Below are 13,918 nucleotides of genomic sequence, written 5' to 3'. Positions count from 1 at the left end.
TTCCACATGTTCGTTGGGGACCCGAAAACCCCGACATGGGAAGCTGATATGTCGGTCGCTTGTCAATGTTGTCATGGGGAAACGAGAGATAAAACTGAAGAGAGAGAGGAAGAGAGGAGAGAGAGTAGTCCAGCTCATGCCACGTGTCGAGGAGTGAGTTGGATGCTTAATATGCCACGAAAGAGTTGCTGTGGGGACCATTTGGGGTTGTAGGGTTTTGTGGGGAGGCATGCATATTGCATAGTAGGAACGTAGTTCGACGAAGTGCATGTGAAGGAGGTTAATGAAGGTTTGAGATGGGGTTTGAAGCTCAATCAAGCTGAGATCTCTTGCCTCACTGTTTAGGGATCCCTCCCTTCCCCAAGTGTGGATCAAGTTGCCAATAAGAGCAACAACCATTTCCATAGCTTTTTCGATTTTAGTTTCTGATCGTTGATGAAATGTGAGTTTGAAGTATATAATCAACGAATAACTATAAGAAAGCTCTAAGCTCATCGATAACCAACCATAATCTATCTGATAGGCGAATATTAAATAAACCGTAAACTTAGGCAAGGGCCAATCCATCATGTTGCCCTCTTCATCGGTTCCATGCAACTTCAAATAGCACTCTGGATTATACCACATCAAATGCCATATATGCCCCCTGTTTGAGCCACTTATTTCAGAAAGTTAACTGTGAGCATCACCACACTCTCTGCACCTTTATTAGGAAGAGTGGCATTGTTGATAAATTCCACAAAACCAGTGGTATTTAGAGGGAAAACAATAAAACGAGAGAGAAAATGTGTGTTGGAGCTGGCATGGCCCAGGCCATTGATCAGTGTTTTTCTTGAATATAAACAAACACGGAAAAGATATTCCTTTGGGTCTAAAACTGTCTCTGCATCTTGTGGCTAAAGAACTCAGAATTTTCAATTAATGAATGTTGTATGTCTTCAATCTTTCCAGGAGAAAAGAGGTCTCTAAAATATACAACAAAAGGAAATAAATTGTGGCCATGATTGTGAAACTGGACCTATAAATTTTGGTTTGATAGACGAAAAATGAAAGGCAGCAAATTTCCGAGCCATCTCATATTCCGATTATGAAACAGATGCTATGGTTTGATCATGTGTTGATATTATTGCCACTAACAAAACATATTGAAACTAACAAGAAACTAACAAGAAGCAAACACGTTTCAAACCATGTCTTCGTCCGACTACAAAATAGAAGTTGAGATTGTTTCTATGCTATCAATAATGTGTTATCACATTTGAAAATATAAGAACATACATATTATTAGTACATTGCAACAATATTAATACAATATCCACTATACGTCGAGACGTCATGCACAAAAAACTTCTATATAATGCAAAATGCATCATAAAATGATGAGGAAAGAGGTTGAGCAGGAAAAACTCCCTCAACCTTTTTGGTAAAAGAGAGTAATTTGTGAAATGTACAAAACTTTAAAACCATGGTACAAAAGTTAATCTAAAAGCCCCATCTATTTATCCCCATTATTGGTTAGAGAAAACTGAAAAGTCTCATTCAGTGGCTACCTATTGACAATTTGTCCTTTTTATTTTTCAATTTTATTTCTAATCTTTAATTTATTTATTTATAAATCGAGTGCAAGGAAGGAAGCAACCACCCAAAATTTCATAGCATTCTAATTATTTCTCTTTTGTTTTTTCACTTCTCTGTAAAGGTATCCCTTCATCTCTCTCTCTCTCTTTCTGTTTACCAGTTTAATTACTTCCCCAAAGCTTTGATAATGGTGTAAAACCCTTTACTGCTGCCACAAACTCCCCTCTCTCTCTCTCTCTCTCTCTCTCTCTCTCTCTCTCTCTCACTCTCTCTCTCCCCCCTCTGTTTCTCTCTCTAACTTAAAATGCTGTGAAATCTGAGAGCTAAATTATATACAGAGGGAGAGAGGTGAAAGATGAGAATGCTTGTCGTGAAAGAAGATAGCTTTCAATGGCCGCCAATAGGAGCTCCACTAAACATGCAGAGAGAAGACCATCCGTGCAGTCCTCCTCCTCCTCCTCCTTCCCCTGCCTTCAACAGCTCTGTCAATGCGGTGTCTTTTGGGTTCGTAGCCACTGCCATTCTCATCTCCATGTTCTTAGTCATGGCCATCTTCGAGAGGTTCCTCAGACCCACCTCGCCTGACTTGTCGCCGTCTGGCCGCCGTGGTCCCGGAGATCTTGAGGCCCAGATGGGTATCAATGGAAAACTCAGCCACCCTTCACCAAAAGTAAGCAACCCACCAACCAAATTCTTTTTCTGTTTAATTTATCGCATTGCAAAAAGATTTCTGGGTTTTGTTTTGAATTGCATTTTGGTGTGATTTCTGGGAAAAAGTTGTGAGTTTTACTTGTTTTTTAACAGAAGAAGCAAACTTGGAAATGGTGTTGGATTTTTAGGGAAAGTGCTTTTGTTTGCTTTCTCTAATTGTTTTTTGTGACAGTTTTGGGTGGTTATTTTGGTTGTTGTGTTTACGTGATGATTATCTCTCTGACATAATTAAGATATTTCATAATTCTGCATTTGTCACTAATGGGATTAGTTACTAATAGAATTTGTGACAGTTTTGAGGGGTTTTAGCTCTTTAGAAATCCATAATTTCTCTGTTTTTTTTTTCCTGCAAAATTTCCTTGAGCTTCTCAAAACGTACCATAATTTACGGAGATTGGTTTTATAACTCAGGTGAGGACGGTACACTGTCCTGATCAACTGTCTTAATTTGCGAACTTTTATCTTCCCCATTACTCATCAAATTACTTTTATCCTGTTACCAAATTAACCACGGTTTTCACACATAGATTGGATAATAACTTACCTGCAATTGAAATACCGTTACAGTAGCATTCCCAGTTGTGTAGATAAGTTTCTCTCCCATCATCAATAGGTGTTTCTGATAGTGTATTTGATTTGATATTTTTCTTCCATATTGTCGATGATATTTTTAAACATGTCAAGAGCAGCTGCAATTAATACAGTGGTCTGTGGTTAAGGGTCCATCGCAGTAGATGTGTGTTGAGTGGTTGGTTGGCGTTTGGTTCCAAGCAAAGCGACTTGGGCCTGTCCTATACGTACTAGTTCTTTTAGTCCCACCACCGTTCGTGGCGTTCGCCTTCAGGACCGTAACTGCCAATCTTTCATGATGTGGCACGGATTGAGCCCTGAGGCGGAGTCAAGCTAGTAATTTTAGTAGTCTCATTTTTTTCGTCTGACACTGTTTTTCCAACTTTTCGATTGAAAAAAAAAAAAAAAAAAGGAAGAATTATATCCTATTTGAAATTTTTTATCGTTTCTCAAAACATTTCTTGAAAACAATTTTCTTTAAGAGTCAAAAACTTAATTGGTTTGTGATTTAAAAATTTTGAATCTTACGACTTAAACTAGACAAAGAGATCTAAAAATAAAGGTTCACATGAGTGGGAGAAAGAGGAGAGAGTAAGAAAGAAAGTAAGAGATGATTGAAGGAAGGAAAAAGAAGAGAGGAAGATGAGTGAGAGAAAGAATCGAAAGAATGAAGAGAGAGAGGATTGGAGGATAGACAAAAAATGTAATTAAAAAAAGAGGAGAGAGAGAGAGAGATTTGAAGTGAGGGGAGGAGGGAGAGAAAAGAAATAAGTGAGTTTAAGTTTAAAAATTCTAAAAAATCACTTTTAATGTTTTTAGATAATAGACTATATTTTTAAGTTAGTCTTGAGTTCAAGTTTTGAAAATAGTCCTAACAAACAAGTTTTTAAGGCATAAAACTTGAAAATTGTTTTTGAGTTTAAAAAGTTTGATTCAAGTAAATATCAAACAGATCCTAAGAGACTGGAGGCGGAGCGCAGAACGAGAAAAACGGGAGTGTATGTATTGTGTATAGCTTTAATTGTGCATCCAACTAGCATCACTAAACGAAGAAACCAGCAAGTGTCCTTTGAAGTAGCAAAAGGCACAGTTGTCTGATCCGGTTTCAGTGTTCAAACATAGGATTCCCTAAAAATAAGGTTCTCTTAATTTTGCCAGCTGAATTGCAAGGATATATATATATTTCAACGAAACCGAAATAGGTAGGATTTCAAGAACAACATAGGTCGATTGTGTTCTGAACTTGTCTTCAGTTTGTTGGCATTGTTGTTTAGTCAGTTTGCTGACCGGGGGGAAGGGTAACCTTTTAGTCAGTCTGATTCACAGAAACTTATAGTCCTCCGATTCATAATTTTTAAAGCAAAGGTCAAATGGATATGCTAGTTGTTAGGCTGACAATGCAGCATTATCTTATAAGTTGGAAAAACGCATCATCGAACGCGGTCATGTGATTAGGTTTCAAAATTGTTGTTTGAGGTATGGGTGTTTTTTTGTTTGTTTATTTATGTAAAGTATTTGCTGCCAGAGTAATATAGCACTATCCCAGGTTATCCGTATCTTGGTTCACAGTATTCCCATGATGTTATACATAATTAAGTTACATAATTAGATTGGTCCCCTTAAGCATGTGCAGAACATAACATCATTAATTAGCAGTACAAAACTAACCCTAATTTGTTAATCTTTAGTTGTTGCGTTGGATCAGTACGCGTAAAACGTTCTTGCTCACTAGGTATTATATGATGGAGTGATGACACTTTTCCACTTGAGACTCTTAGACAAGCTCAGGAGTTTGGTCTCTGATGTAGGAACTGATTTGTTTTGCCATAAAAGGCTTGATAAGCATAATCGAGTATGCGATCTTCCTGAAAACTTTGGATCCGGGGATATAAAATGAGTCGTTCTATCCAAAAAAATTAGGCCAAAGTTATTAACTAACTCGTCTAATGACCAGTTTTGTGTTTGATACATTGTCGAATTATGACTCTCTGCAAGCCATCTTTGTTCTTCATACTCTCGAAGTTCTATCTCATCAGTTTGTAATTGTGTCGATTTTATGCAGATGACTGTGTATGCCAGTGGAGTTTCAGTGTTGATGCCTGGAGACGATATCCCCACCTTCATTGCACACCCAGCCCCCGTGCCGCACCTCCCAGAACACGTTTTTTTACCTCAACATCAACACATTTCATTGCCGAACCCCCCACCTCAACCTCCGCCTCGAGCATAAGCGCAAAGTCAAGTTGACGAGTACAAAACCAAACCCGAAATGCCCGGCTTTTTTCGTATCAAATTCTATTGACGCAGAAGAATTTGAAGACCACAAGTCCAAATTGCCCAATTTTTCTTCAGGCAAGAGCACCTGGTTCTGTATATGCCATTTTCCAAATGTGACTTTGGATCCTTGGAGATGGATTTTAATGCCCATCAGATTGATTTAAAGTCATAAGTTTCCCTGTAAAGTGTAAGCATTTTATGATTGGTATTGACTATTGAGTAAAAGCAGATATATTCATCCAATTGTTATATACCGACGGTAACTAATTTTTCTTTACAGTTCACCTGAGTCGTAATCCGGCACTTAGAGCCGTTAGATCCAGCCACCCTTGTCAGATTCACTTAAAAAGTACAACTATCGTCAATGAGATTTGAACTCTAGAATTGGAGAGTTGTCAGGAACGTTTCAGAAGCTTATAAGTTGCGATGAATTTCCATCATTGTTAATTGATTTTGTTATGGAATCTTAATTTTACTCATGATATCAAAGTAGGTTAGCCCACCTGCAAAGGTTGAATGCCGCATATGCTTTATGTCACCTGATAACTTATAATTTGTAGATTGAGCTTCGCCACACATGAATGGCGTATTAGGATGTGCAGAGTTGTCTCACATTGAAAAGTTAATGATCATTGCATATGGTTATAAGAAGTTAGGTTATCTTCCCCGTAGTCAATTGGTTTGGGATAAATTTTCAACGTTTTTTTTACAGGCTTCTTGTAGTAAAAGTAGAAACTGAGTGCGGCTAGAGTTTGAATGATTGGAAAAGAAAGAAATTTTTTTCTGAATGGGATACAAGTTGGGCCGAAAAAGATGTTATAGTCCATTTGTGATACTTTTGAACACATTTCATGCCCAATTTTGATCCAAAAACTTTCAAATTCTGGATTTTTCTTCCCTTGAAGGCCCATCTAAGATCACCATGAATCTTGCCACCAAGTACCATAATTCAACCCGAGTAATTCAAACGTCTGACTATCCAATTTCACAGATGATTGGCTAAAAATTTGAGTTGCATGACAAAGGACACCAGAAAAAAAAAGTTATGAGAAAGTCCAAAAATAGTGTTTGGCTGCCTGAAAGAAGAGTAATAACTAGTAAGTCTTGCTAAAATGAACAAGTATTGGATCACAAATGGACACGTGGCCAAACAATTAAAGAGTTGAAAACTTGAACCAAAGTCACTCCAACACACATGTTCATTTTCAATTTGTTTTTCAAGAGAACTTGCTACTCTTCTTTCAACAGCCAAGCATTATTCAATTAGGAATATGACTACTTTCTATAATCAAATTGTCTCCTACTCCAACCCAAAGGCTACAAAAAGTAGATGAGTTTTCCTTCCCTCATAGTCCAAGTAAGTTCCAATTTCTAAATTGCTCACTTCTTATCAATCGTCTTTAAAAATTTTCATTTTATAATTTGAGAACTGTTACGGGCATTGCAAATCAACACACAATGCATTTCTCGTTATTGCAAAAAAAAAAAGCTTGGCTGCTTAAAAACAAGCAGGAGTTTATGCTCTCAGCCAATAATAACTCAACAAGTGTCTTAAAAAAATGAAAAATGAAAAATTGAACTAACAACTTGGACACTTGTCGAGTTGTTATTGAGTGAGAGCAGGAGCTCCAGCTTGTTTTTAAGCAACCAAGCTTTATTCCCAAAAAAAAAAAAACCAAAAGACAATTTTGAAAGGGGGTGTGATATCCACATCTCCCTTTTTACTTCTCCCACACCTTTTTGGTTTTCGGCCGTCAGATCGGATAAATTGAAGAAGATCAACGGACAGAAATTAACAAAGAGTGTGTGAGAAGTAAAAATGGAGTGTGTAGATAGCACATCCCTTTTGAAAGTTGTGAATGATGATAAACTGCAAATTATTGTTTTAAATAATTACTGGGTTTGATGTCCCCAAAAGAAGTGGGCAAAGAATGAGAATGAGATGCAAATTTTCATGCTTTGTCTGGTTGTTTGTGTACAAACAAGCCTAACAAGGTCAAGTAGCAAGAAAACCACAAATCACAAGGCTCCTTGAAATTATTGAAACCACATTCTCTAATTGACCATTTCTTTCCATTATTCTAAAACTCTAACACAATTACACTGCAATTTAACGAGATATTTTTCAGTGTGCCAAAAATACGATCTCGTACATTAAGTGTCATAATACAATTGGTTAGATGCTTTAAGAAAAAAATTCAACCACTTGTATTATATTACTTGATATACGGGGTCGTGTTCCAAATATAATAAAAATTTCTCCAACTTGATAACACTTATAAGAGAGGTTCATCATGTTTTATGTTGCCGATTAATTTTCACATGTTTTTTTACCATTATTTTAACTTGAAAATGACAGTTTGACTCATATTCGAGATTAGCTCATTTAAATATATGTTGTTTTGTTTTTTTAATGGAACAAGTCATTTCTGCTTCTTAAAAATTATAATCTGATATATATACAAAAGTAACTCGTTAAAATAATAAAAAGAAGAGTTCATACACACGTATAAACTAGTGATTTGTTATAAAAATAAAATAAAAATAAGAATAACTTAGTACGTCTAAGGAATCTAAGTACTTTTCTTTTTAAAATTGTGAAGACATAAGTTTTTGCAAACATACAAAATTTGATTGTTTGCAAGCATACTCACAAGACACAGAGCCAAGTACTTACTTTTTTGTACACATACGAACTGTTATTTTAACCTTTTCAGGTGACATTATACATTATATTATTGGCTTGAAATACAAAGGTGACATCCCAATATCTTGTGATCGAAAGGAAGTAGGATTTTCCTTTTTTCAAATCTCCTCCCTTTCCCTCCACTCCTCACACACATTCTTTTTGGTCAATGTGAACATAAAATATTAACGTGACATAATTATCTATTCTATTAAGAGAAGAGGGCTTGTCAACTTTTTGCCCCCTTTTCTTCCAATTTTACCCTTATTTTTTAATACATAATGTTAACATGAGTAGGGCAAAATAGTAATTTGCATCTTTTGAACTTTTTTTCCTATTTTACCCTCACTTTTGATACGCAATATTTACATAAAAAGGGTAGAACAATAATTTTATATCAAAATATTTACATAAGCTAAAAAATATGCACTTATTAGGAAAAATTGTTACACCGTCATTTTTTCATACACGTAAGTGAAATCATGATGTTTTCTGGATAGTTTGAAAGAACTGAAACGATTGACATTAAGGAGAACATGAAAGAATGTGGACGGTTGTTCACATATACAGAATGTGTACTCAGCTGCTAATAACTATTGAAATAAGAATAAAGACAAAAATATGAGAATTCAGAGCGGAGAAAATCTTACTTGAAAGGTGAATCGTAGAAAATTGGCAGTATTTTTGGTTAAAGAAATCAATCAATAGTCCCAACGACCATACGTATTGAATTATTGGTGCAGAATTGCGACTTTACATACACTAGTACAAGGAAAAATATAATGCACTGACCACTATGCAGACGTAGCAGCTGAAACCCTAAAAATAGCCATCGATTACGCGTCCAAGTATCCATACAAATCTGTGACACCGTCTGTGGTTATCAAATCTCCTTTTGCCCTCAGCCAGGAACTTCCATTGTTGCAGTACAGCAAAATCGTACCCTCAAATTCCCATATTACCCTCAAACATTACAATTATTTACATATACCGAAGATCCACGAAAGTAGAAAAGTACACTAGGGTTTCTAGCTTCTGTGTTCTAAACCAACATAGGAGATGGAGGTCCGGATTTAGGTGAGTAACTTGACGGAAAAGGATCTTCCTCGAATCCCTTCCATCAAATCTATCTCATTAATCAATCTAAATCCTTAAAATTTAATCCAACAACTTAAAACAAAAGCTTTATTAAAAATTATAATAATTTAAGTGTTAAATTAAATTTTAAAGGACTTGATTGATTGACGGAGTGAATTGGATGAATTTGGTAGAAAGGATTCAGATAGAACCCTTTCCTAACTTGACAACATCAATACCGCTATTGTAGGTTCCGTCTTTGTAATTGACTTGAAACATCGTCACTATATCGCTTCATTTGTAGCACTTCATAGGAAAATAAAGCACTCCAAGGAAACATGTGGGTTGTCGAAAGACTCGTTTGCGGGCCAGTTACCCCCGTTCTTGGGCTCCTCCGCCACTCTCCGGATCGGACCAAAACTCGAACTCTCAATTGGGCCAATTGTGGTTCGACCAGGATACTTTCCGGATTTCCTGGCCGACGGGCTCCGACCCACATTGGCCCTATTAACCCCACCGCCATCTGTAACCCTCGTGGCCGGTGACCTTGACCTACGACCCGAACTCTCACCTGGTTCGCGACGGTTTGACTCGGGTCTCGACCCACGCCTGGACATTGGCTGCTGACTCGGGCTTGGTTCTCTGCTCCGAACCAACCTCACTGACCCAGCCCCATTTGGCCCATATCTCCGACCCGGAGAGGATTCAGTTATCCGAGACGGAGACTTACCCACGACTCGGTCTCTCCTTTGACCCATTGAACTTGAAGAGTCCCGGTTTTGCCGTAATTTCACCGGCGACCTGTTGACGAACCTCTGATGAACCTCTTCGTCGTCGTCTCTGGTAACGGTGGTGCCCGACATGCTCTCGCTCAGGCTGCAAATCTCCGACAACTCCGAGACCTCTCCGCCGTCGTTGTTGCAAATGGGTACTTTCTGCTCAATCTTTTCCGGGTCGATTTTAGTTTTCAAAGAAACGAAAACTGGTAGCTCTTCTTCCTCGGAAGCTGCTATTTTTCCTTGATCTCGATCTAGTACTGGCTCTTGTTTGAATAGCGGCGGCGGCGAAGACTGCGGTGAATGTTTGGGTTTCGGTGTCTCCGAAAGTACTTCTTTCACTGTCTCTTCGTCTATTGGCGGCGGCGCTCTGCTCTCCGGGGCTGCGTCAGATCTTGACTCTTCAGTTCCCGCCAACGAATGGCGGTGCTTCTGAGGATCGAAAGCGGAGGACTTTCCGGCGTCTGTGGTACTCAAACAGCAACCCATCTCAAAAAATACAAACTTTCAATCGAGATAGTGATCAGATGCTAAATTGGAGAAGGCATTGCGGGGTTTCTGTTGCTGGAATTGGGGTCACATGGTATGCAACAATGGTGGGTGGAGGTCTTAATTTGGTAGCTATATAAAGCAGGAGAGACACAAAGAGAGAGAGAGGGAGAGAGAGAGAGAGAGAGAGAGAGGGAGTAGAGAGACAGCTCAAGGCCGGGGGGTTTCTTGAGGAAAATAATGGAAGGATGGGAACTTTGGAGGGTTAAAGAAATGTATTTTTTATGCAATGCAGGACATTTTTGTAGGGTCTTTCTCTCTCTGTTTCTGTAAAATTGTAACAGCAGTAGACACAGATGAGGAGAGGAGGACAAAACTGTAAAAAAAAAAAAAAAAAAAAAAAATTTACATGGCAAAAGAAAACAAGTGGAAAGAAGGGAAATCTAGCGTAGTAGCTACTGCCATTGCTCTGCAGTCTGCACTTGTTTATAAAAATATATTTTTTGACCTAAAAAAATATATATATATATATATATATTTCTTGTGATCCATGAGGTTTTTTAGTCTAATTCATTTTCGTATACTACTGTCATAATTTAATATGATACTCGTGATTTTGATAGAAATTTAGCTTTTATAAAAAGAGTAGTTTGCATACATTTTTATTCACTTTTTATATATTTTTTTTTTTACATGTGATTGTCAGATTAAATGAATTAAAAAAATAATAGAATGACATAAATTAGTAAGAAATGTGTCGAAAGCACTGATGAGGGACCTGGCTTCTCTATCCTTCTAGTTCTCATACATTTTCATCCCCTCCTATTTATGCGGTCACGGTTAAGCCACGTCAACATTTTATATTACTATTATTTTTTGTCTTATTATCTCTATAAAAAAAATTAATATAAAATGTTGACGTGACTTAACCGTGACCGCACAAAATAGGAGGGGATGAGAGTGTATGGGAACTGGAATGGCAGAGAAGCTGAGTCCCTGATGAGGATCCTTGCCAGACCCTTTTTGTAAGGATCCTAGGGATCCTCAAATCTTATTTGTTTCTCGTACAACCAGAAAACATTTGGTACTTTATGTGTTTAATTTTGAATAAAAATTCAAAATAATTTCTAACTACATGGTGTTTGATGAACGGATAGAAGGATCATCACAAATAGAATCCGGATGGAATCTAATTCCCTATAGCACAATCCTTATAAGAATCATAAGTCATTCAATCAAACACAACTAGAAGCATTTCTAATAATTAGAAAGCGTTTAGAAGCGTTTTGGTTATTAGAAATGTTTTCATAAAGAAATTTCAAATAAGCTCTTAACGATGATCAAGATGACATTATAACGATGATAATGTTAGGAATATTAAATTTAAACACTAAATGATATGTTATTAATAAAAAATAAAATATGTTAATAAAATATGAATTTGTCATGCAAGATAAATTACATCTTGAAATATAACATTTTCACATGTATCACGTTAATTGCTTGCTTAGTACGACGATATTTTTGGCACTAGATCGTAGCTATTGAATCCTTGTCATATGATTTAACAACTAAATGTTTCATTGACCAAAAAAAAAAAAAAAACAAAAAAAATCAATGTGCAAGTGTGGGCAGGTTCTTAACGTAATCATTTTAATATGGAAAGTGTTTTTAAGAAGGGATGATGGCGCCGCATGTTATGATTGCTGTCATGAAAATTGTTGTTATATATAAATTCACAAGCGTCCAGTGCATGTGAATGTGAAAAGAAGGACAAATGTGTAACGTCCAATCAGACGGGGACTGTAGACCCATTGGTCAGACAGACTGCCACATGCAATTATAGTTTTAAAGATTTTTCAGTGATGTGTATACGTTATATATTATTATACAATTAGATTGATACTCAGAAAAAAAACTTTGCTCTACTTTTGTAATACTATATAGCGTACCGTGAGCATATTGAAAACTTTCTCTTAAGTTGGACCGGATTAACAAGATGGTGGGTACTGGGTAGGCGCAGTTGTAAATGATTATACTGCTTCGAAGATTCAATTAGGACCCACAGAGATCATGAGACGGAAGTGTAGACGGATTAACGTGTATATAGATCATGGTCCACATTAGTACTTCATTACCATGTTTATTATACAATGCTTGAAGTGGTCTCTGAACTTATATATTCTTGCTCTTTAAACAGGCAATTAGCCATCAGGTTATATAGTTAAGGTGTTCTGCTATGAGATTTCTTGGATAAATTATTATTGAGATAGTTTTTCTAACTGTTTGTGGGTTGTTGAATTCAACACGTAGACATCATGTTCATATTGTTAATGTTTCGCAAAACAAATTAGCAATAAGAAGGAAAAATTGATATTGTTTTAACTATATTGAGCAATTTTTTTAGTTATTTGATGAGGGATGTACATTCAGTTACACTTCGTATTATCTTTTTGCTATATCAATTACTGAGATATCAACAACAAATAAGTATATATTTACGAATTTTATCCATAATTAATGTTATCAACATAATCAAGATGACAATATGGAATACATGATGACTCATAAACCAGATGACATGTGACATATTAATATATGGGCACTGTGATTGCCATTACCAATGAGATTAAGCTGTGGAGGAAGACATGAAAGAGAGAATAGAAAGATCTGATATCGTCCTCTCCTCCATTTGGCAAAAGAGTTATGTGAGATCTGCAGTAAACAGTGGGGATGGATAAAAATTTGGCGCATTAAAAAGTTAAAAAACAAAACTGTAACAAATGGATTGACAGACAGAAGTCACAGACAGAAACGTGTGATAAAAGAAGAAGCAAAGGATTCTGAGGAAACGTGGCTTCATGTCCATCAACGACTCTCCCTGCAGAAATAATGAAGGGTCTAAGATTCTCTCTTCTGAGTCTTTTTTTTTTATTTTTAATTATTTTCATTATCTTCTCTTACATTTTTTTTTTATTTATAAAAAAAAATTAATTTAAAATGTGACGTGATTTAACCGTGATCGTTCAAATAAGAACAAGAGAAAAAGAAGAAATAAAAAGGAAAGATAATTCTACTCCGTACTAAAGACCTAAACCCTAAACACAGAACCAGAAGTTGCGGCTTGCATGCATACCAGAAAAAGCCTGGTCCCTCCCACACCCAAACAAAACAATTGCACATTATATATTGACAAAAATTATGTGCAAACAATTGTGTTTTTGTTTATTGGTTTCTGGCTTATTTTGCCATGCATGCGAAGGAAATATTTCGAGTGTGAGAGAGTAACAAGTGCTGCAACCCTTTGCAAGCTTTTATGTTTGGTATGTTTGGGCTTGTCATGGCAAATAGTAATCTGTTGGGGTGATAACATTGGGCTGGTTCGGCCTAGGGGTGAGTTTGGATCAACAAGTACTAGTGAAGAACATCACCAACCCACATCTAGTCGGAATGATTAATGAGTTTTACAATTTTAGGGTTTGTCGGCCGGATCACATAGTTGTGCCACCATACACAAACATAAACAAGGCCCCGATATTGCCTTTTATTTGGTCCCTAGCTACCGTGGTTTCATTATTTAAAGGTTGTCTAGGATAAATTCTAAAGTTCGTCTGTCGAATCACGTGATTTTGTAGTCACACATGCATATAAAATGTCTGTATTATCTTTCTCTTGTCCTGACTGTGATGTGTGGCATCCATTTCTCTCTCCCGGGTGGGTGGCTTGGGGAGAGAAAAGGGGGGTGTTCAAATTT

The 13,918-nt window shown here is 36.7% G+C and overlaps 2 protein-coding genes across 2 annotated transcripts; one reads left to right on the top strand and one right to left on the bottom strand.

The window, feature by feature from the left end:
* The first annotated feature begins 1,933 nt into the window (after positions 1-1,933).
* On the top strand, positions 1,934-5,253 carry LOC137721947 (uncharacterized). Its single transcript, XM_068460963.1, has 3 exons — positions 1,934-2,248; positions 4,922-5,020; positions 5,167-5,253. Exons 1-3 carry the CDS (start codon positions 1,934-1,936, stop codon positions 5,251-5,253), a joined length of 501 nt encoding a protein of 166 aa, XP_068317064.1.
* Positions 5,254-9,207: 3,954 nt separating this feature from the next.
* LOC137721923 (peptidyl-prolyl cis-trans isomerase CYP95-like) lies at positions 9,208-10,164 on the bottom strand. The gene has a single exon (XM_068460946.1). The coding sequence runs from the start codon at positions 10,162-10,164 to the stop codon at positions 9,208-9,210; it is 957 nt and encodes a 318-aa protein (XP_068317047.1).
* Between the last annotated feature and the right edge of the window lie 3,754 nt (positions 10,165-13,918).

Source organism: Pyrus communis, chromosome 2, assembly GCF_963583255.1.
Source record: "Pyrus communis chromosome 2, drPyrComm1.1, whole genome shotgun sequence".
Classification (NCBI taxonomy): Eukaryota; Viridiplantae; Streptophyta; class Magnoliopsida; order Rosales; family Rosaceae; genus Pyrus; species Pyrus communis.
This window is presented reverse-complemented; position numbering and strand designations above follow the sequence as displayed.